The sequence below is a fragment of the Cyprinus carpio genome, chromosome B22 (genome assembly GCF_018340385.1).
Source record: "Cyprinus carpio isolate SPL01 chromosome B22, ASM1834038v1, whole genome shotgun sequence".
In the NCBI taxonomy this organism is placed as follows: domain Eukaryota; kingdom Metazoa; phylum Chordata; class Actinopteri; order Cypriniformes; family Cyprinidae; genus Cyprinus; species Cyprinus carpio.
Window position 1 is genome coordinate 18,425,802 of NC_056618.1, and position 22,383 is coordinate 18,448,184.

A 22,383-nucleotide genomic window follows, 5' to 3' on the forward strand; every position below is an offset into this window, starting at 1 on the left:
ACAACAAAGATCTTGCATTAGTCGACAATCAGCTTCCAATGGTTGCCCCCCATGGGGATCTTACCTCGAGGGTTTGGGCCAGAAGCGTCCTTTCCAACCGCCCACCTCCTCAGAATTTGTAAATCAATGCACCAACACAAATGTTATTTTGCACCCAGCAGGAACCTCCAGCAAAGCACATCTTGTTTCATATCCTCAGAAAAAATTTGACCCCTTAGGCTCTGTTCAAGCTGAGGTTTATTGCCCAACCAACACAGCATCTCCCATTCCTTAAGAAATGCAAGAAATTTTTTGTTGTCGACACCAGCAGACAAGTCAAAGCAACACGCTGGTAAAATGTGACCACAAACAGACGCAATTCAGGCCGTCTTTGACCACAGGCAGCTCAAAGTGCTGATGTCTAGGTGCGTCTGTGGTGTCTTGGCACAGGTACTTTCCTTCAGTCAAGTCGTGATGTGATTTGTCAGGAACGTTAATGGTTTTAGTGGTTCCTCAAAGTACTGTGGTGTAACTGGAGGGAGCCACTACACCATATCATAAACAGCATTTAGATAGACCTCAAGGTGTGTTAAGGAATACCTTTAATAATATATAAAATGATCACCTTCATTAAAATGTGTTGCATAAATTTAAACACACACCTGGAGCAGTGGGCAGCCATTTCTTGCTACGGCGTCCAGGGAGGAATTGGGGGTTTGGTGCCTTGCTCAAGGGCACCTCAGTGGGTGTTGAAGGTGGAAGCGAGCACTGGTCATTCACTCCCCCACCTACAATTCCTGCCTGTACTGAGACTCGAACCCCCCGCATTCAGGTTACAAGTCCAACTCTAACCATTAGGCCACAACTACCCCAGTTGTATTGTTTGTCAATACAAACCATGATGTTGGCTTGACAAAGCCTTGCCTGTAAGGCAAAAAGCCTTTAAGTTAAACCGATCGATAGATAGATAGATAGATAGATAGATAGATAGATAGTACTCATGCAGTCTTCATTTGCAATGGATAAGTATATCTACAGTTTGTTGTATAACGGTAAAAGATAACTGACCCAAGTAACCTATAATGCTTAAAAATGCTTTGAAAAATGTTAAATTGATGATGAAAACTCAGGGCAGGAAACACAACTGACACTCTTTAACATGCATCGCAGGTTCTCCTGTAGCGCATGCATAAATCTTCCCTCAGTAAAATGCACATCACTCGGCATTAAATACAAAGAGGTGGGCGCCTCCATCTGCCTTGCCAAAACATCTCTTTGTCTAGACGCCATAAAAGAAGCCGGTTATTTGTGAAAACAATTATGCACAGAAATTTGAGTCTCTAAAATTGAGACAAGAGACTTCTGAGAGCATTCCGACAGAAACGGCCAGCAGAGAGGAACAGTGTTTTGGGGAAGGGGGGAACGGTAATCACTGTTTACACAATGAAGTAATTACGCCGAACAGCAGGGGGGTGGCTGGGAGGGGCGGCGTGGACAGAAGCTTCGCTGACAGATCTAGCGGCGCTCTGATTAACAGTGAACGTTATTATGTGATGCCGAGCTTTGATGCTCAGCTTTGTGCGGTCGATGGCCTCAGGTTGAGGCGTAGCATCTAATATAAAACATTTCTCGACTCGCAGTAGTCGACAGACAGACAGAAAGGTTCTGAAAGGTTGCTAATTTCAAAGTTGAAGACATTTCTTGCCTTGCAGAAGGTGAAAAAAATGTGATGATAATTGTATAACAGAAGAATGTTGATTTTTGTAATAGTTTGCCAAGATTTCCCAATGTGGGAAGTGAATTCTTCACCCATTAGCTCAAATGGTGACAAAGATAGCAGCTTGACATGCCACAGATCTTATTCACAAGCATTCCACGGACACTTCACATGTTTGGATGCTTGAAATAGTTCCTCATCACCATAATGCCTCTTGTTTGTTTGGGATGAGTGGGATTCGATGCTATTTCCTGGAGGAAAGAAAAAACAAGATGGAATGAGAGTGAATCGTATCTCTAGGATGGGACAACAGAGGCGTAATTGGACCATTGTGTGATTCAGACAGGGTGGGGCAGATGGTCTCTTCTCGAGTCTGCCCATCCCGATATGGGCCCGGTTGATAATTATGGGCCACTCAACTGAAAAGGCACTCGGAAAGTGACATTAGGATGAATAATACAACAAAAGGATGTGAAGCGTCTGTCTGCGCCCGTCTCTAGGGTGTTGGGGTGTCAGCCTCTCTAACTCGCAAGGTTAATGAAGCAGCTGCGGGCAAGGACGTTCCTTGGCTTTTTGTGTGTAGCACCATATGATGCACATCTAACGTCATGTGGTTTCTTTCTGTTAGAAGCTCAATCATTTCCTGTAGAATACCATTTTTTTGGAAATTTTTGTTGAGCCAAATTTTTTTTTCTTTTTTTTTTTTTGCAAACTCAAACCCAATTTTTGAAATAGAAGTCACTTTTTGAGAGAAAAAAGAATATATTGTCAGAATGAAATATTTTTACAGAAAAAAATTTAAATATAAGGTTAGAGCCGTGGCCTAGTGGTTTGCTCACATGCAGCAGACACATGTAGCTGTTGAGCTCATGCGGGACGCACAGGTTTGATCAATCTGGCATTATGTCCCAATATAGATACCCCATCTCTTCCTAATATTTTTCAGTCTACTCTCCCCTCTATCAATAAAATTCACAATCTATCAAAAAAAATAGCAAAAAACTAAACAAAACAAAAAAACGCCATGCTCAAAAAGAGAAAGGAAATGTACAGAAAAAAAATAGGAGAAAAAATTATATTTAAATGCTTTTGCATTTTCTCGCAAACATTTTGTGTACACTTACGAGTATAAGCGGGAGTGAAAAAAACTGTACCTCATTGATTTTGCAAACAACTGCAAGGTTCCTCAGGGCAACGCAATAGTTTTGCGAAAGATTGCAAATGTTTTGCGAAAGAACGCAAAGTTTCTCAAGGGAACGCAATTGTTTTGCAAAAGAATGCAAATTTTTTGCAAAAGAACGCAAAGTTTTTAAGGGGAACTACATTTTTCAGGGAGAACACAAGAGTTTTGCAAAAGAATGTGAATGTTTTGCAAGAAAATGCAATGTTACTTAGGGCAATGCAGTAGTTCGTAAACTCAAAATTTTGTGAGCGATCACAAAGTTTCTCAGGGGAACGCAATACTTTTGTGTGAGAACGCAAAAATGTTGCAAATGAATGCAATAGCATTTAAATATTTTTTTTCCCCTCCCTTCTCATGTTGATACATAGATTTTTATTTTTTGGTAAGGTATTTTTTTATACCTTATGGTTCATAAGGTGCTTTCAGTTTTGGTTTGAAAATAATTGTTACAGCAACCATTTTCAAACCGCTAATGAAAATAAATAAATATTGTTAGCATTTATCCAGGTCTGTGCTCCTATATCATAACATTTATATTTAACTATTTTATGCACATATTAGGCCTCATTCATGAAAAACAAACAAATTTCTATGCAAATCAATTGTGAAAGCATTTTTACATAATTGTTGGTAACGATAAAAGTTTTCTTATTAACTCTTTTACAAACAATTTACAAAGAAATTCATTGCTCATCTATGTTATTTCCTGGTTCCCCAAATGCTCAGAAAGGCTTTTTTTCTAATGCCAACAATTTATGTAAGAATGTTTTTACACAAGGTACAAATTATGCACACTAAAGTCAATTGACGGATAAGTCAATGACAGATTTACCAGCTATCAAACTAAGCAGCAGTAAAAATCCCCATGCAACCAAACAGGTCGGACGACAAATAAATGGAGAGCAGTATTCAGTCACACAGGCCACTGACATTTATAGATCATTCAGCTTGGCAAGAATCTTAGACTCTTTTTTCAACAACTATTTGGCACAAGAACCACAACATACAAGTGTTTTTATCACAGATCACCATCCACACACACACACACACACACACACAATCCCAAATAAAGACTTTCTGACCTGTAACTAAATACACAAAGATTTTACTATGACAGCAGATTCTTCGCAGGCCACTTTATTGGATTACACCTCCACAAACTTATGAATAAACTCAGTGTGTGTTGTGGCATACTATCAGTCAGCAGTAACCTTATCTTCCTGGCCATATTTCATTTTTTTCATGATGATAAACAAAGAACAATAACTTAATTCATCACCATTGTACAATTATATCGGTCATTTTACAACAGCTGTTCTTTAAACACTACAAAGCATTACCGAAAAGCAATAAAGACAAAAGTCTTTAAAGTTGTTTCCATGGACACAGAAAAAAACAATACACATTTATTTTTATGGGTCAGGACAGTAAGTTATATGACCTGCATTGGACATGATCGCTGGTGCAGACTTTACAGAGCTGTTATGTAACTGAGGGAGAGGGATATTTTAGACACTATCATGCTTGTAAAAGTGTTAGCCTAGCAGCTTGTCTGCTAAATTAGCACATCAACACTAAGAATAATACAAGCAGATTGCAGGAATTCTTACGTTATTAAGGGAAAATTCTAGTCAAAAGCAGGGCTCCGCATTAGCTGTGACTAAACTGCTTGCAATTTATTCAAATTAATTATTCACATAAATAAAAAACTGCAACAATAATTTAATAATACTTTTTGAAATACTTTTTGTACACCCATATACACTGTATTGAGTAAACCTGTTGCCGCCACAGATTAAAAAAAAAAAAAAAAACTGAAAAGGCAATTAAAGTCAGAATTGTGAGATGCTAAATCGCATTTTTTTCTTAGAATTCCATAAACTCAGAATGAAAGCAATTCTGAGAAAAAAAGTCAGAATTGTGAGATGCTAAATCGCAATTGCGATATATAAATTCTGAGAAATCTGAATTTTGACAGAGAAACTCATAATTGCGAGAAAAACAAATTGTGATAAAAGTCACAACTTATTTTTGATTCTATGGTGAAATAAAAAAACTGAATTATGAATTGTAAACTCAAATTTCAGAGATCTGAACTGCGAGATATAAACTCAGAATTATGAGAAAGTCAGAAGTTTATAGCTCACATTTTTTTCGTTTAATTCTCAGAATTGCAAGATATAAACTGTGCGATACAAATTAAAAATTGACCTTTCTTTTTTTTTTTTTGCCGGAAATAGGCTTCCATACTTGAATCCAACATCATCTTGGACAAGCATTTTCTGAATGCTACAGCAAATATGGCGCAAGCTAAAATGTTGAATTATGGAACAGAAGACTCCTATTAATCAGGTAAAGCTTTGTGAGTTAGCAGTTTGAATCATCAGATTCCCTCACTGAATAGCGAGTCACTTTTCGGTTACATTTGATTCAAAAAGAGGCGGGAACAGCATACAGCAACTGTCATGTGGTAGTGGGTAGTGTAACCAAAAAAAATTAAATAAATAAGAAGTATGCCAGACCTTACCAGTTGTTCAGATTACCAAAAAAGATACAAACACATTCAAAGTTTTGTTGCATAATGTTATTCTAAAAAAAACTTTGACATGCTCAGTCTATAATCAACATAGCTAAGTGATCAAGACAGTGATAAATATGGAACAAGTACAGTGTGATATCATCAAATTAACCAGTCTATACTAAACAATATATATTAGCATAATCCCTGCTAATTTTGTTGTCTGGAGCACTTATTTAGCGTGCCTAATTCTTCAAATTGACGGTGAAATTCTGGCTACTTTCACAGCTAAGACGACTAGCCAGCAGCATGAGGTTTGTTTTCTTTTGCGGACAGAGGTCTTTGCAGAAAATAACTACAATTAAAAACGTGACGTGACTACAGACACTTGTGAACCAGACAGGGGTTGTCTCGTAGCACAGAGTCTAAAATTAGCCAAGCACAGGACAGACGAAGACAGAAAACCATTTCCAAAGACAAAAGTACAGACATCATCTGGTAAAGAATTACTGGACACGCGGCTGTCAGATCCGGATTGGATGAAAGGAAAACCACAACACCTGAAAATAGCCGTGTTCCGCCACAGCACTACAATTAGCATGGCCTGAGAGACGGACACCAGGTCCTGTTAAGTTGGGCTCCGTCTGTTTTCCTGTGAGAAACGGGCCAGAATCAACAGACGAACACGAGCAGAGAGAGAGATGGAAATAAAATCATATTGTCCGAAGATACCGCCCCGCAGAGAACTTAGAATAACATAAGCACTGATCACTACAGTGTTTTACATGCTTTTCAGTTTCCTCTGTGGTCAACTTAAATTGCAAGGTATAGGCTCTGTTCGTAAACGGAATAGTAGCATGCTACGTAGTGTATACTACTGTATCCGCCTGATTTTTCACCTTGTGTGTGCGAAATTTCCAGTTTCATTGGCTTCCAGCCATTAATAGCGATACAACTGCTTGATATTGCAAACTGATATTTCTTATAGTATTTTAATAAATGGTCTTTATAATAAACACACTGGTTTGTAATGCAAATATTTTCACAGTTTACAACACTGCAGTTTTCTAATGAATCGGAAGTCTCGCGATGGGTATTATTAAAAAAGAAAAAAGGAAGAAAAAAAAGATACATTGAATAATAAGGTGGATACTGGGTATTATTAAAAAAGAAAAAAGGAAGAAAAAAAAGATACTTAGAACTTTTTCTGGAAGTTGCAACAATAAAAATTGCAATGTTGTGAGAAAAAAAACAGATATTGATAAGTCACATTTTATTACAACAATAATGTCAAATACCTTTAATAAAATGAAATGTTGAAACATTCAAAACACTATAAATGTGATTAAGTTGCCTTCACTCAACAAAAAATCCTTTAAACTTAACTATTCAGACAGATAGGGAACGAAAAGTATGAAACGTAATTTATTAGCTCATTTCAGACGATAAAAAAATGTGACATGTTCTGGAAAATATGCTTAAAACTGTACATTATGCATTTGTAAACATTAAAAAAAAAGCAGTATTGCATATTTTTGTCACATGACCTTGTAATATTATTCTTAATCAATTGAGTGGCCTCAACGTTATTTCGCATATGAAACTTAAGTTTACATTTTTAATTTCGCATAAAAATATTGTAGGTTTTTGCAAATAATGAGCCAAAAAATACTTAGTCATTGCACTTGATTATTTACTGTTCATTCGTCGCACAGGAAACGGAAGGTCAGGCTGGGCACATTGCATTGTGGGATACAGTATTCAACGAAGTGTGCTCTTCAAAAGTTTTTTTTTTTTCTAAACACAGATACAATGAGGTTTGAATAGGAGTAAAGACTCAAGAGTCAGATTTTTTCCAGACATATTTTATTACTAAAATGTCTCTAAAGGCAGCAGTTTTAAGTGTTCACAAGTTTTTCTATTTTTCTTCGGTAGAGAGTACAATGCTGTGGTAGAAAAAAAAAAAAAAAAACTGGCCTTGCGTGCTAAAAACTTAAGACACAAATCATCAGAAATATTAACACTTGAGGTCCCCCTTAAAGTTCGCTGGTATTGAAAAGTGGCTAGTGTAAACGGGAACAGAAGAATCATAGTTTTTAGACACAATTTGACAACAATATTTGACAAGAAATCCTCTTCACATAGCAATAACGTCGTACATACAATCACAGACACCAAGAAGCTACAGTCACAATGAATGCCGGCCGAATCAAGTGACAATTTAAAGCGACATGATGTTTTTTTTTTTTTTTTAATTCACAGTTGAACAAATCAAAGAAAACAATTCATTCTGCGATAAAGTGCGCTGCAGCTAAAGGAGTGAGACAAACAGCATTTAGTCACTAACTTCATTATAAGATCATCAACATCATGTGACGTACTATTTACACATCATCGAGAGTCAAAACCGATCTGCTACAGTGTGAAAATATTCCTTCACTTGCACCACGGAAAAGCATTGGACTTAGAAACTCAAAATGTTGGATGAGTATCAAATCAAACCGTTTTTATAAACATAACATCAAAAATACTTCTTCTGGCAAGTGGAACAGGTGAATCCAAAGGTTATCCAAAAGCAATGCATTATGGGTTGTTATCGAACTTTTAAAAAGTGCCTACAAAATGAAACGAACAAATAACACTCAAATGATCCAGCTGTAATTTCAGTGGTCATATGACATTCCTTGCATAATATCTACATCAGTAAACTCTATGTACAACATATACATATAAGTCACATGGTCGCAGGAAACGGATATCAGAGATACGTTATATTCAGAGCTCATGGGTTAGATTTAGAAACGGAGTGGTTTAAATCCTAGTCTTTGGTGGCATTACTCTGAAATCCACAGTATTACATCACACGTGCTGTTTGTGTGGTCAGCTTGAGAAGAGAGGAAATGCTTGACAACTTTAGAGACTTCATTTAGACATGGAATGAAATGAATGTGGGTCATAAAGGAGGAAATGCAAAAATGTGTTTAAAGGAAACAAGATTAAAACAATGCTTTCCTTCTTGAATGTGGAAATAACTAGGATGAGTAAGGAAACTAAGTTAAGTTTGTTAAAAACAAACAAAAAATAAAAACTGTATACATCTACCACAATATTTAAATATATTTGGCACTAATCTTTAATGGAACTGTGTACATTAATGTCATATTTTATTTTTTTCTCAATAAAGACAGAAAGCTATTTTGGGATTATTTAAATTTTGAAATGAAACCTTTCCTCCTAAAAGTTCTCAATATCGTAATGCAAAAAAAAACAAAGGAAAAAAAAAACAATTCTCATTACTGTAATACAGTAACAAACTGTTCAGACACAGCAATTTTTTGTTCATTTTATCAAAAATAAATTAAAAACACTAAAACACCAACAATAAAGCAAAACACTACCATTTTAAACAATTTAAATAATTAAAAAAAAAAAAAAAAAAATCCATGCAACATAAAACATAGAAAAAAATAAGACAAAAACACATTAACATGACAACATAACACAAAAATTGTTCATGGTAAATAACGACCTGGAAATTCCTTAATAGTTTTCATGAGATTCAGTCGTTCGTATTTTAGCCAAGTCATGTCTTAAATTGACTTTCTGATCATTTGGAAAGGTGAAAACATGGTCCATTTATCATTTAATTGATTTCTATTTGAGTAATCTCAAAATACTCAGATCAACTGCTATCTCCATTTGGAAGATCTACTAACATGGAAATTAAAATCAGAATAATGGTTAATAAAATCTTGGATTCTCTTCATGTCCGCTGCTTAATATATATATATATTTTTTTGTAAATATTTGGAAGAAATCTCTAAAAAGGATGTACCACATGAATAAAATGACCACTGAAATGGAGTTGGCTTTTGTGAAATCAACTAATCCAAGTTATAATCCAGTTTACACAGTGTGCAGTCAAAACTGACTTAAATTAAAAAAAAAATGTCAAAGTATGCCATTTTCCATAAGCAATAATGTTCCAGAGTGACCCAAAAATGAAACTGAACAAATCCAACAGAAAACAGTCGTCCCAAATACTGAGTTTAAAATGAAATGGGACATAGCCGCTGTGCAAAATTGCTCACCACAACAATAAGCAACCTAAAAACATCCATTCGTCCTTCATATCACCCGCTCGGAGCCTGTGCTACAGAAATGTCCTTCACCTGAAGCTGTCCGTCAAAGTCTTTGGGTTTTCTGGACTGAGCCTTTTTTCGTATAAACTAAAACACATTTTTCGTAAAATGTCGTAATTTACAGGCTTCAATAAAACTTGTTAGTTGTTAAGACTTGGAGGATTAAAATGTGTTCCTTAAGTAAAATATCATCTGAAACGATAACCTAATGTCTTTGCTCATCGGATGCCTCAGAAATAGATAACGTCCTCCTTGCCGGCTTCGTCACTAACAGTGTACTGGAGGGTGGGCTGGGAGGTCTGGTTGTGGGTTTTGAGAACGGCGGGCTCAAGGCTAGACTGGGCATCTGTATGCACGTCTGGAGGGCTGAGGGAATCTGCAGGGCGAGCAAACCAAACAACAGGCCTGTCAGCTGGGCCTAATGACTGTTTACACAGCGGGATACGGCTCGTTCAGGCTCGGCCGGGAATGTCGGGTGCGGTTGTTTGTCTTACCTGAGTGCGAATGTTGAGGTTGGTGGGGGCTGATGGACCGGCGTGCTTTGTGACCTCCATCCGAATCCCTTGGTGACAGCTTGATGGGCAGCATCTGCTTCATGTCAACAGAAGCTACAAAAAAGTGAAGATGGATTTAGGAAATGGCAAATTCGCTCCCAAGGAACGTCTTTTGTTGGTCGCAAACGGACCAGTACTAACCCCGACTGTCTGTGCGGTGCGAACTCTTGCCCTTCCCGCTCTTCTCCTTGCCTTTGCTGAGGGCGGCGAGTTTGGTCGGTATCTGCTGCTGGACGCTGCCCTGCTTGTGCAGCTGGTTTGTGGTGCTGATGAGATGGATGGGAACCTCCGTCTTGGCCGATAGGGTGCCGCAGGAGCTCTCGCGGCGCGACTGGACTTCGGGACGCTCCGGGTAGTCGGCCCGGGATGCGGAGAGAGAGGCCCGCAGGTGCGATTTTTGAGGAAGCTTCTGGTCCCCAGCTCTGCCGAGCAGCAGCTCACCGTTGAAGCTGGAGGAACTGGAAAGCTAAAACACAAAGCGAAATGCTAATGTTAGCACCACATGTGGTGAATGTCTCCATACAATCATTAATGAAACACTATCAGGACTGACATACAGTGTGTGATGGATGGATTTACGAAATGGAACAATTGAGTTGAATGCAACGATATACACAGCAGATTTATGAAAAACTAAAATAAATGCTACAATTCATGCAAAAATGGATTTACGAACAACTGACTGCAATCATTTACAAAAACGTTTTTATAAACATTTAACTTGAACGCAACAATATACTGTACACAATGACAGATTTATAAATTGAATTAAATTCAACGGTTTACGCAAGAACTGATTTACGAACGTGAAACATGACAATATACAGAACAACAGACTTACGAAAAACTGAATAAATGCAACACTTTACACATTAATGGCTTTACAAAGAAATTGAATGTAAGAATTTACGCAAGACTGGATTAACAAATGACTAAGTTGAACATGACGATATACAAATACTGTACATTTTTGAAAAACTGAATTTAATGCAACAAGTTCAGCAAAAATGGATTTGACAATTGGACTAAATGTCGTAACTTGCGCAAGAATGGATTTACGAACAGTTGAGTCGAGCATGGAGTATACACACAACGGATTTACGGAAAACTTAATTGAATGCAACAGCAATTTACCCAGTAATAGCTTTACAAATGTTGAACCAAATGTAACAATTAATATGAGAGTGGACTACAAGAGAATCATATACGACAAATTATAAAAAAAAAAAACGGATTTCTGAACCATTCACATTTTTTTAATTTATGAAAGAATGCCTTTATTTATACTAAAATTTGTTCTGTCTGTGAGACAGATCTAAATTGTACAGGAAACCATTTTCACGTAATTTGTTGCACTGACCTCAATGACACAATGTATGTAAAATGGATTTATTAATGACTACCAATAGTACCAACTGCAGAACTTCAAACAACATATTGTTGCGTTAAATCACTTGTCTTGAACTGCTGTTCATGTTGTTCTTCATTACTTGTAAATTACTTTGGATGAATGCATCTTTTAAATGAATAAAGCCTAAATTACATATCATGGGCCAAAAAGTTTGTTAAGATGTACCTTCTGCATGTACCTTACTTTTTATTTTTTTACTCAGCTTCTGAAGATCAACTTCCATTTTTGAGCATGATATCCAGGAAATGCAGAGATAATGTGCTGTGTAGGAAATCCAGAAGACTTTGGGATTTACAGGACAAAGCTAAATTTAAAACACATGCTGCTTTGCGTGCAGAACAAAGACGTTTGATGTGCTCTTGAGCACACTTTGTCAACACAGGCATAAAATGTAACACAAATTGAAGACAGCTCCACATGAAAGGACTAAGTTAAGCATGAGGTAAAGATTATTAATGCACATCAGCAGCTAACAGTTAGTGAGCAGCCTCCCTCACAAAACTTTTCATCCAAAGGACATACTGTACACTGTTCGGAGGGAAAGTCCACCTGGTGCAAGCAAGTCTTACTCAAGGGCCCAAGTATGATTATGCAATATTTGGGATGCACCTAGGAGCGAACCTTGAAAATATACGCAAGGAGTTAAAATAATTAGCCGTGAAGTTACCAACACCCTTAGTTCATGGAAAAGATTGGATAAACATATAACCGTTTATCACATCTACAGTACTTAAAGCTGTGAAAATGGCCAATCTTCTCCACGCCTCAAAGATGTAATGGAAACTAGCGCCACCCTCCTCAATCTGTACATTATGCTTCTGAAAGTCAAAACTACACCCACCAATTTCCATAATTTCACAAAAAATGTGGTTAAGGAGAACATAAATACTGGAGGTGTTCATCATCTAGAGCCGTGGTTCTCAACCACGTTCCTGAAGCCCACCCAACACTGCACAATTTTAGTTAGTGCGTAATGTTGGTGTTTGAGCATAAAAAAAATAGTGGTCGACCGATATATCGGCCGATATTTGGCATTTTTCAAATATCGCCATCCGCCGATATGTTTGGCATTTTTCAAATATCGGCATTGGCTGATAAGTTTTTCTGCTTGGCCAATGTGTTTGAGGTGGGACTTATATTTTGTGATCTTGTGAAGTGTGCATTTTCATCCAGCATGATCGCGTGTTCTCTGTGGGGACAGTCGGTCCGTGTTGAATTGAATGATTTAAACTTTAAACTAGTGATTTCAAATTATCCTATGCTTTATGCATTTGACCAGTCATATTCATGTCATTTTCTCTGTGCGCTGTATGTAAAATGAGTGTTACCCTTGCTTTATTTGAAAATATGATCCCAATGCACACAAACTTCCCAGAATACCGAGTGCCCTGTTGGTTACAGTGTTTACTTCCTTTTAATTATAACGTTTATTAAATGTTTATTTATTTGTGAAAAATGCTTTGTCATCTAAAGTATAAGTATGTTTTATTTGGCACATTTATTTTGAATCCATTGTCAATATTAATAAAATTCAAATTATTAAAAAAAAAAAAAAAAATTTCTCAATATAGTTAAAAAAAATAAAATATATATATATCGGCTATCGCATATATTATATTCGCATGTGATTATATTTATCGAGTTGGCTCGTGTGGTTTATGTTTCGTGGCCCATAAATATCATCAAATCTCCATAAATTTAGCATAATGAGCATCAATGCTCCCTAGTTTTTGCGGTGCATTGTGGGATTTTTCAGAAAGCGAACATTCCAGTGCACTTGAAGTATTTCACGATTGATACAGCCCTTGAAATGACCGACTCCCTGATCAGTGCCCTGACTACTGAACTAGCGAGCTGATTGAGATGCACCCAGGGTCTGAATTGGACTCAAATTTGTATGGCAAAATCGACGCCATTGTAAATATTTACAGCTGAGCAGATGAAATTATGGTAAGTGGTGTTACATTTCTGGAACACACTGCAAGCAGTTCACCAATCACAACACATTGGGCCAGCTAACCAATCAGAGCACATGTTGTATTTCGAAAGGAGGGGTTTCACAGAAACAGTAGGCAAACATGATGTTTGAGACAGACTGGGAAGAGAGGTGCTGCAATAATGTAAAATATGTCAACAATTAAGAGTGATCCATCAAAATCAATCAAAACCTATAATAGTACACCCCAAAGACCAATTCAAAATTTTGTTTTAACAGGATCCCTTAAATTAAACACCTGATTCAGGTCATCACTCCAAGACTTAAAATGGGCCATCATTCTACAAAAAAAAAAAAAAAAAAAATAAATGAACCACAACAAAACACTCTTCCAAAATCCTCAACAACCAAAAACAGATTCAAAACAAACAAATTTAGATCCTCAATCATCAGCAGTGTTTCCCAACCAACATATTTTCCAACTCTACCTATTCAAACACAACTGAATCGACTCAGCAGCTCAGTTAGTAGAGACTCCCAACACCTGAAATGGATCGGTCAGATAAGGAAGACATCCAAAATGTGTAGTGTTGGAACAGGATTGGGAAACACTGATCTAGAGGTCGGAAAAGGCTGAACTTCTCCAACTGGCCCGGGGCGACATCATTTTGAACCATCACACAGCGTGGCCTTTGTGGAGCACAAGTACTTTTCCCAAACGCTGGGATCCCAGCACAGATGCTCCACCATTCCCAAACCTTAATTCAGTAAATATAAGGTTTCCAGAGCGTTAAAATTGCGAGGGGTGTGCAAGATGTTCTGCACAAAGACTTGATTGACATCACATAAACAATTAAGATTGGCCGAATTCCAGCGCTGGTATTAATGAAAGGGTGCTGGTATACAATTATACTTTCACAACTCAACACACCCAAGAATACCCCGAGTACATATACATTTGCAGTTTAAGTGCATGTCCTAAGGTCTCAAGGGCTCGATGCTGAAAACGTGGCTCTTAAATCATGGTGCTAAATACCTGTTTCTGAAGGGTTGTTTTGGGTGTTTTTACCTCACGACGAAGCATCACAAATACAGACTCCCTGGAAACAGGAATGTGGAATATAAATCTTTCAAAGGTAAAATATACTGGGCCATAAAAAGTTGCCTTCTTTGGAACTAGAGGTCAAAGTTGAGCGTATATGAATGAGAGAGAGAGAAAGAGAGGAGCGCATGAAAGACCAAAATTCGACGTTATCTGAAGAGTTGAGCCATGGTTTAACATACGGAAGTGACTAAGACGGTAACAAAAAAAACAGGTCAAACAACCCCCAATATATCTGTCATTAAAGCTGACGCAGAGATGGATAATAAAACAATACAGCGCATAATAAAACCAGTCGAGCGAACAGTGCAAATGCTAAACAAAGACAAACGGCCCAATTAGGAAACCGTAAAATTGTAGTGAAATCGTAAAAAACTACATTGGCATATAACGTCATCTATGTTGTTAGTCTGATTCTCTCTCTTTCAACTAGCATTTAGTAAAAAAACATTGAATTCACTTCTTTGAAGCTAGAACCTTCTAAACAAATTGAAAAGCATATGCTTTCATTTTTGCACACCATCATAATAAATCTCCACAATATGGGGATTATTTGAGTAAGGTCTGTAGCCTGGCACCACGGGCAGACGGTTACTATGTACTGATAGCCATACTAACCTGAGATAAGCCGAGATCACAGGAAATCTGACAAGGCCGGGCATGACCAGACATGCCTCCATGACCTCAAATACACAAAATGAACAACAAAGCTGTGGCATCTTACTGTTTGTGTCATTATAACATCTGAGAATGCTATATGCAAATGTTAAAAATCATGTGATTCCTAGCCTAGGGAAGGATTAGGATTGTCAACTAGTCGGCTTTTTGATTGATCTTGAATAGCATGCTTATCTAGATTTATGGTTTTAGTGGTGGTGAACAAAATTAGAGACTAGACACCTCCCATATCTTATATACATTTACATGACAAAATGTGTAACAGTATCTGAATGTCCAAATTCATTTCCGGTACTACAGCCATTAAAGCTGGGCTTTTCTAACAAATTCACAGACATGACAAATTAATGTCAGAATCTGAAAACTGTGATTACCAGTTAAACTACACATGCAGAAAGACATCTTTAGCTGTTGCATTGCACCTGGTGCTGTCAGTGTTGTGTTGAATGTTAAAAATACAGTAAAAATTGTTTCAAATCACATTTAGGGTTTGGACAATACTGTAATTTTATAGCTGTACTACAAAACATTTCTTAATTTTTATTTTAAAGTAGTATTAAATTGTAATATTTCTAAATCTGCTCAATATTTATTTTTTAGCAAAAGTAGTAATAATTATATGTATAAAAATATGATTTATGGTCATATTTGATAGATAATCACACAATATTTGGCCAAATTGTGCTGCCCTACACACCGCAAACCCACACATTTTAACAGAAAAATCTCAAATTAAATTAGATTTTAAACACATGATAAATATTAGTATTGTAATTTTACAGTTGTACTATAAAAACTTACCTCCTTTGCTTTAATGTTAACCAGTTTAAAAACTTATCACCTCTGTTGCTATAAATGTGTAAATATTACAAGTTTGCTTTAATGTTAACATAATTTCAAGAAGGTTTTGATTTGTTTTTTTAAACGGTGGTGCACACTGTTAAAACCAGTTGTGTTTTTTGTTACTAATACAAAGATTACTGTCGTATGCTTTTAATATAGCACTATTTATACCTTCTACTTATATTTTTTGTTGTATATATATATATATATATTTGCAAATTTGCATATTATACAAAGATATGAACAAGATGTATGAGTGAAATATATGTTTTTGATATAAAAGTAAATCCTACACCAATAATGATCTTTTTTACGATACAGGGCTTAAAGCTTTTCCTTTTTTTGATTTTGGAAATATGCCATTTCTCACATCTCTACATTCTATATAACAGAAACGCTTTGCCACGAGTGCTGAATCATATTCATCTGTAACCCAGCAGTGGCTGTTTGATTCTGGATGATAAACTTTAAATGCACATTCCTTCTTAATACTATAAAATGACTAACACTGATGCTGATTGATCCTGGCTTGATTGCATTTCGCTTGGTCACTGCCTATTAAATCGCTAACGTCACGGCATTACTACAGCCATTAGGAAAGTTCTCCATTTCTGTTAGTTCCACACGCACGTTTGAACGAAGACTGAAAGATGCCTTGTCCGGCTCCTTAGACGTCCTTTTCTGAGTAATCTATCAAAATAAGAGGGTTGGTCATCAAGTACGCACACGCGAATGGACAGACAAGCTAAAGCACTCAAATCAGTTTAACGTGATTTAAGGAAATCACGAAAACCCCTGAGTTTGATGAAAAACAGATGATGGAGCCAGTCAAACTGTGTGCAAATGAGCAAAAAAAATGCTAAATACAAAGTACATATTTCTAATGAAAACGTGGTTGTTCGCACAATGTTTTTAGTGTGTTGTCATCTCTGGGATGGTTTCAGTACTGCTTAGAGCTAGAAATCGCACAATATGTGGCTTTTGTTATACGCTGTTTACACAGAGACTGGCTTTTTTTTTTGTGAGCCGGTTAATACTGTTCAAACAACACTTGTCCGAGTGTCTGTTTTTTCCCAGAGAGCTAACTGGGTAATCTGGCAGGCTCATTGGCAAACAGGTAGGGCAGGGTGGCAGGTAGATTAGCAAAGCCACTGCTATGTAACCTCACAGTGCCACATTGTTCCCTCTGATTGTACTGGTACAGCGGAGCTGAAAAGAGAGCGTGGGAAAGGAAGATGCTCTCAGCTGGCACACCTACACCTAGAAATTTTAAAACATGTGGCACTAAAAAGGAGCACAGAGGTGACATAATGCCAGCTCCTATTTCCAGGACATATTCTTATTTTAACACAAAAAAATATTAGTTTTGAAACCTTTCTGATGTGTAGATTCTTTAAATATAAATAATTAGAGTTAAAAAGTAAACTGAGAAAAAAATTAAGTATTGTTAAGAGACTATAAATATTTTTTTGAAAGAGAACAATGAAAAATGATTTCCACAAAAACATGACCTCACGCACTCAACACTGATAATAAATGCTTCTTGAGCACCAAATCATCATATTAGAATGATTTCTTAAGGATCATGTGACACTGAAAATTCAGCTTTGCATCACAGGAATAAATTACATTTTAAAATATGTATTCAAATAGAAAACAGTTCTTTCAATATTGTGAAATATTATTATAATTTAAGATTTTTACATTGTTGTTTTTTTTTTATCAAATAAATGCAGCCTTTGTGAGCAGAAGAGAGGGAAAAAAAAATATATAAAAATTTTCCCAAAACGTCCAAATTTCTGTACCATGATGATAAAAAAGAACAATTAAATGTTTGGATGCTGAATGAAGTGACCTTTTTTTTGCAGAGCAATGAAAAGTGGCATGAACAATTTTAACCTATTTATTTATTCTAATTTTGTGCCAACCATTGGATTGCTATGATTATTTGGATCTATTTAGTAACCTGTGAGGCCATCCAAGAGAACCAAGGATTCATGTGGGGACCAGTAGTAAGTGTAACATTATAATGAGGCGAGGGATTTGGAAACAACTACAGTCAGGTGGCATCTCACCTGTCCAGCTTCCTGTGCATACCACGCTGCCGTATTTGGCATCGTGTTGTGCTTCTTCAACTTCCTCTGTTGCTCTAATCGCTCTTTCTCTTTCTCAACGACACGCGTGGACTCTCTCAGCCTCTCCAGGTCTTGCTGATATGTCTGCCTTTGCCTTTCGAGTTCCTGCCTCTCCTCGGCCAAACGCAGCTCCAGTCGCCGACACTCCTCCTCGCGCTCCTTCAGCCGCTGCTCAGCTGCCTCTGCCTGCCGCCGCTGCTTCTCCCGCTCCCGTTCCCAGCGCGCCTGCTGCTGCCGATGCTGGTTCTGTAGCCGCTGGAAATTGGCAAGCTCCTCGCGGTGCTTCTCCACGTTGCGCTGCTTCTCCTGCTCCAGAAGCACGTCTGTGCCACGGTTCCGGCTGCCAGGACGGTCCCGCTCGGCAGTGAGGAGAGAGGCCCGCTGGAGCTCGATGTGGCTGTCCTGCTGAGAAATTATGGCCTGAGGGGGAAGGAGACAGAAAGGACTTGATGTTTGGATAGTTGTTAAGCGCTTCCTGGTAACTAAGGCTTAGTTTAGTGCTTCAGCTGCTTGGCCTTGTATTTGCTCAAACTTGATTTGTGTATTGTATTGTAAGGAGCTTTGGTAAGAAAGTGTCTGGTAAGAATGTAAATTTAATGCAATGCAAACAGAATGAAAGCACAAAAAAGAAAGCAAGCAACTTAAAAGACAACAGACAGAAAGAGAAAAAAGGACAAAAAAGAAAGAATATAAGGTCAAAAGAACAAACAAAAGCCTGAATGAAAAAAAAAAGAAATACAGAAAGAATTAAACCAAAACCAAAAGAATGGAACAAAGAAAATTAAAAGGATAACTAAAAGGACACAAGAAAAAACAAAAGACCAAAAGAATGAACAGACTGTCAACAAACAAAAGAACCAATGAAAGACAAAAACAAAACAAATTTAGCAAATAAACAAACTGAAGAATCAAAAGACAGAGTACAACAAAACAGAAAAAATAAAAACAAAACAAACAAGAGAAAAAAGAACAATGACAAACAAAAACAAAATGACAAGAAAGAAAATGAAAGGACAACTGAAAGAAAAAACAAACGGCCAAAGAACAAAAAAGAAAAATAATGAAATACAAATGAAAAAGAGCAAATGAAAGACAGAAGGAGCAACAAAAACTAATTAAAAGGAGCAAACAAGCGTATGAACAAAAGAACAAATGATAAATCAAAATAAAAGAATGGACTAATGAAAACAAGATATGTAGCTATTGTTTAACCACAATTTTACAGTTGTTGTGAACATCTGAGCAAACAAATGACCACAGCCTGAGGAACCTGAAAGCAGAACCTGTCATGATTACAGGATGTGTGTGGCTGACGTTATGAGTGAGACATGAGTGTGGTCACTCTGTTGTACCTGTAAACTGTACAGCCTCTGGGACAGCTGCAGCACTCGCTCATAGAACTGGAAAAACAGGAAGACAAGGGCAACATTACTGGTAGGATGATTCAATATTCAAAGACATTATTCTCACGAGACACAATGCCACATTCCTGCCAAGTGAAGTATCGCTGCATTAACTGCCGATTAGGTGCGGTGAATGCAAAGGTTACCATTTCAAATATGTATCGAGCGGGGTGTGAGAAACGATTTGCGCCTTTTATCTTGTGGGAAACAAAATAAGACATAATCGCCTCAATTCCAATGTGCGCTCTTACCTCGGACTCTGGAAATTTACAGGTGGACAACATTTTGTGTAAACCAGGTGGAGAGGCCTCGTCCTGAGAGAGACGACAGATTAAAATAAATTAAAAACAGTTGTTTGGATTTATTCATGCATATCAATGTTTTATTCAAAAACACAGGCGAGGAAGACACAGAAACGTGTGATCTCATATGTAAGCAGAAGCATATGAAAAATAATGCGATCATCAACAATAAACAGCCAACAACAACAACAACCGAAAACTGCCTTATGTTACAGAGTGAAATGTCAATCCAGGAAGTGGTAAAGGACTGTGAAGTTTGAGTCCCGATGGAAGTCATCTAATGCATCTGATCTATTATAATATAAAAAAACAATATCCTTATCTATTATTCTAAAAAAATTTAAATTATCTTATCATTTTTGCCAAACAAAAATAACTTATTTTTTTAGTGTTGCATTCAAAAATAATGCTTGTAGCTATAAAAAAATTTTTTTGTTTGTTTAAAAGTAGAGGCTCTGTTCTTTATTTTGATGTATTGCATATTCACATATTCATACAACAAAATATTTTAAGGGCCACAAAATTTTTGTGAAAAAAAAAAAAAATCAAAAATGCTCCCAGTGGCTGGCAAAACAAAAAAATAAAAAAAATAACCTGGTGTGGAAAGAGTTTAAAAAGTATAATGCACTATTCATTTTTATATTTTATTAATATTAGTTTTTTTTATTATATTTAAAAAAAATATTAATTCCACTGTTAACACATTAAACTGCAATCATTAATAAAAATGGTGATAAACTAATGTTCAAATGTTATAATATAATATTTTATAACCTATTAAAAATTTTTAATTATATTTTACTATAATTATACTGTATATGCTAATAAATATTTGATAAAAAAATATAAAATGTAAATACACACTAATATACAATATACATTTTTATATTATAAATACATAATATAATATTAAAATATACTATATATTTGTGTATAAACTTTACTATATAATTTATGTAAACAATATAGTTTTAAATTTAATATTTTATGTACATATACACACTACAATAAATAAATAACTACATTATTATAAACAATAGTAACACACTAAATAAGATAATCATAATAATCATATAATATAATCATCATATAATTGCCAGATCTATAAACAATAGTAACACACTAAATAAGATAATCATAATAATCATATAATATAATCATCATATAATTGCCAGATCTATAGCCTGACAATGACTAGTGTGACAGTTTAAAACTGACAAAAGTGAAATTCCTATCCAAAACATCTGTCATTCTCGTTTAGTAAACATGGCCATGTTCTTGTCATCTGTGGGACAAAGGCCTGCACGAGTGTGTTCTCTCACCAGCTCATCCCGGTCCTGACATGCGTACACCTCTTTGAGCTGCGGATCAGAAATGGCCCGTTGACTCCTGTCCCTTGACCTGCCGGTCGCTCCAGCAACCTTCTTCCTTATACTGCCGTCTGATTTAACACACAAACACACCTGATTTATAACTTTAACTGGAGAGGTACATAGCAGACCTGCACATAAACAGCACAAACCAACCATATCCTGTAACACAGGGTGTTGTGGATAATTAACCAAAAAAAAAAAAAAAAAGTATATGCATGCATACTTTAAAAACTGTCTGGGAACAGCTGACCTACTGCATAGTACAGATAGTATGTGAATTGCGATGGAGCCTTTAACGTATGAAATTAAAAATGAAAAGTTAGACATCTAAGATGCAGGCTGTCCTTGTATTTGCTCAACCATGATTTGTGTGCTGCACTGTAAGGTGCTTTAGAAGTAAGTGTCTGGTAAGAATGCAGTCCAAGAATGCACTGAAAGCAAGCCAGATGGAAAAGAAAGAAAGAACAAAGGTCAGAGAACAAACAAATGAAAGCATCAACGTTAAGAAACAAAATAATAAATAAACAAACAAAAAACAAATTAAACAAATAAAAGAATGAAGGAAAAGAAAACAAAAGGACAATTAAAAGAAAGAATGACGCTAAATAAACAAAAAGCTACAAAAGGCTATCATAAAAACAAACAAATGAAAGATCCAACAAAAGACACAAGAAATGAGTGATTAAACAAAAAGAGCAAACAAATAAAACAGCAAATGAATACAAAAAAGAACAAACAAAAGAGAAAGAAACAAGCAAAAATCAAAAACAAACAAGAGTGACAAAAACTATAAAATGAAAGCAAAAAGAACAAAATTAATGAAAAAAGACAACAACAAAAAAATAAATAAAAATGAAAGAGAACAATAAAGGAAAATCAAAAATTAAGAAAATAAAGAAAAAGAAAAATAACTTTGAACGCTATCCAGGAATCTTTAATGTGCTATTTTCAACTATGATTTAAGACTAATCAATCGTAATCTTCCCCACTGCATTGTACATACAGTATGCAAACTGGGATGCACAGCCTTTAAAATATTCAATGAATATGGATAAAAAGATCTGATATTATGCAACGAGTCTTGCGTTAAAATACTGCCAACAAATC

The 22,383-nt window shown here is 36.2% G+C and overlaps 1 protein-coding gene across 4 annotated transcripts in view; it reads right to left on the reverse strand.

Annotated features, from left to right (window-relative positions):
* Positions 1 to 8,863: 8,863 nt before the first annotated feature.
* LOC109046550 (rho guanine nucleotide exchange factor 18-like) overlaps positions 8,864 to 22,383 on the reverse strand; it is a 43,389-nt gene continuing 29,869 nt past the window's right edge. For all 4 annotated transcript variants that reach the window (XM_042748783.1, XM_042748781.1, XM_042748780.1 and 1 more), the window contains 7 exons: positions 21,226 to 21,344; positions 19,853 to 19,915; positions 19,551 to 19,598; positions 18,139 to 18,618; positions 10,235 to 10,559; positions 10,034 to 10,147; positions 8,864 to 9,915 (listed from right to left, as the gene is read on the reverse strand). In XM_042748783.1, the coding sequence (XP_042604717.1) occupies positions 9,770 to 9,915; positions 10,034 to 10,147; positions 10,235 to 10,559; positions 18,139 to 18,618; positions 19,551 to 19,598; positions 19,853 to 19,915; positions 21,226 to 21,344 (1,295 nt within the window). In that variant the 3' untranslated portion in view covers positions 8,864 to 9,769. The remainder of the gene's footprint in view (positions 9,916 to 10,033; positions 10,148 to 10,234; positions 10,560 to 18,138; positions 18,619 to 19,550; positions 19,599 to 19,852; positions 19,916 to 21,225; positions 21,345 to 22,383) is intronic.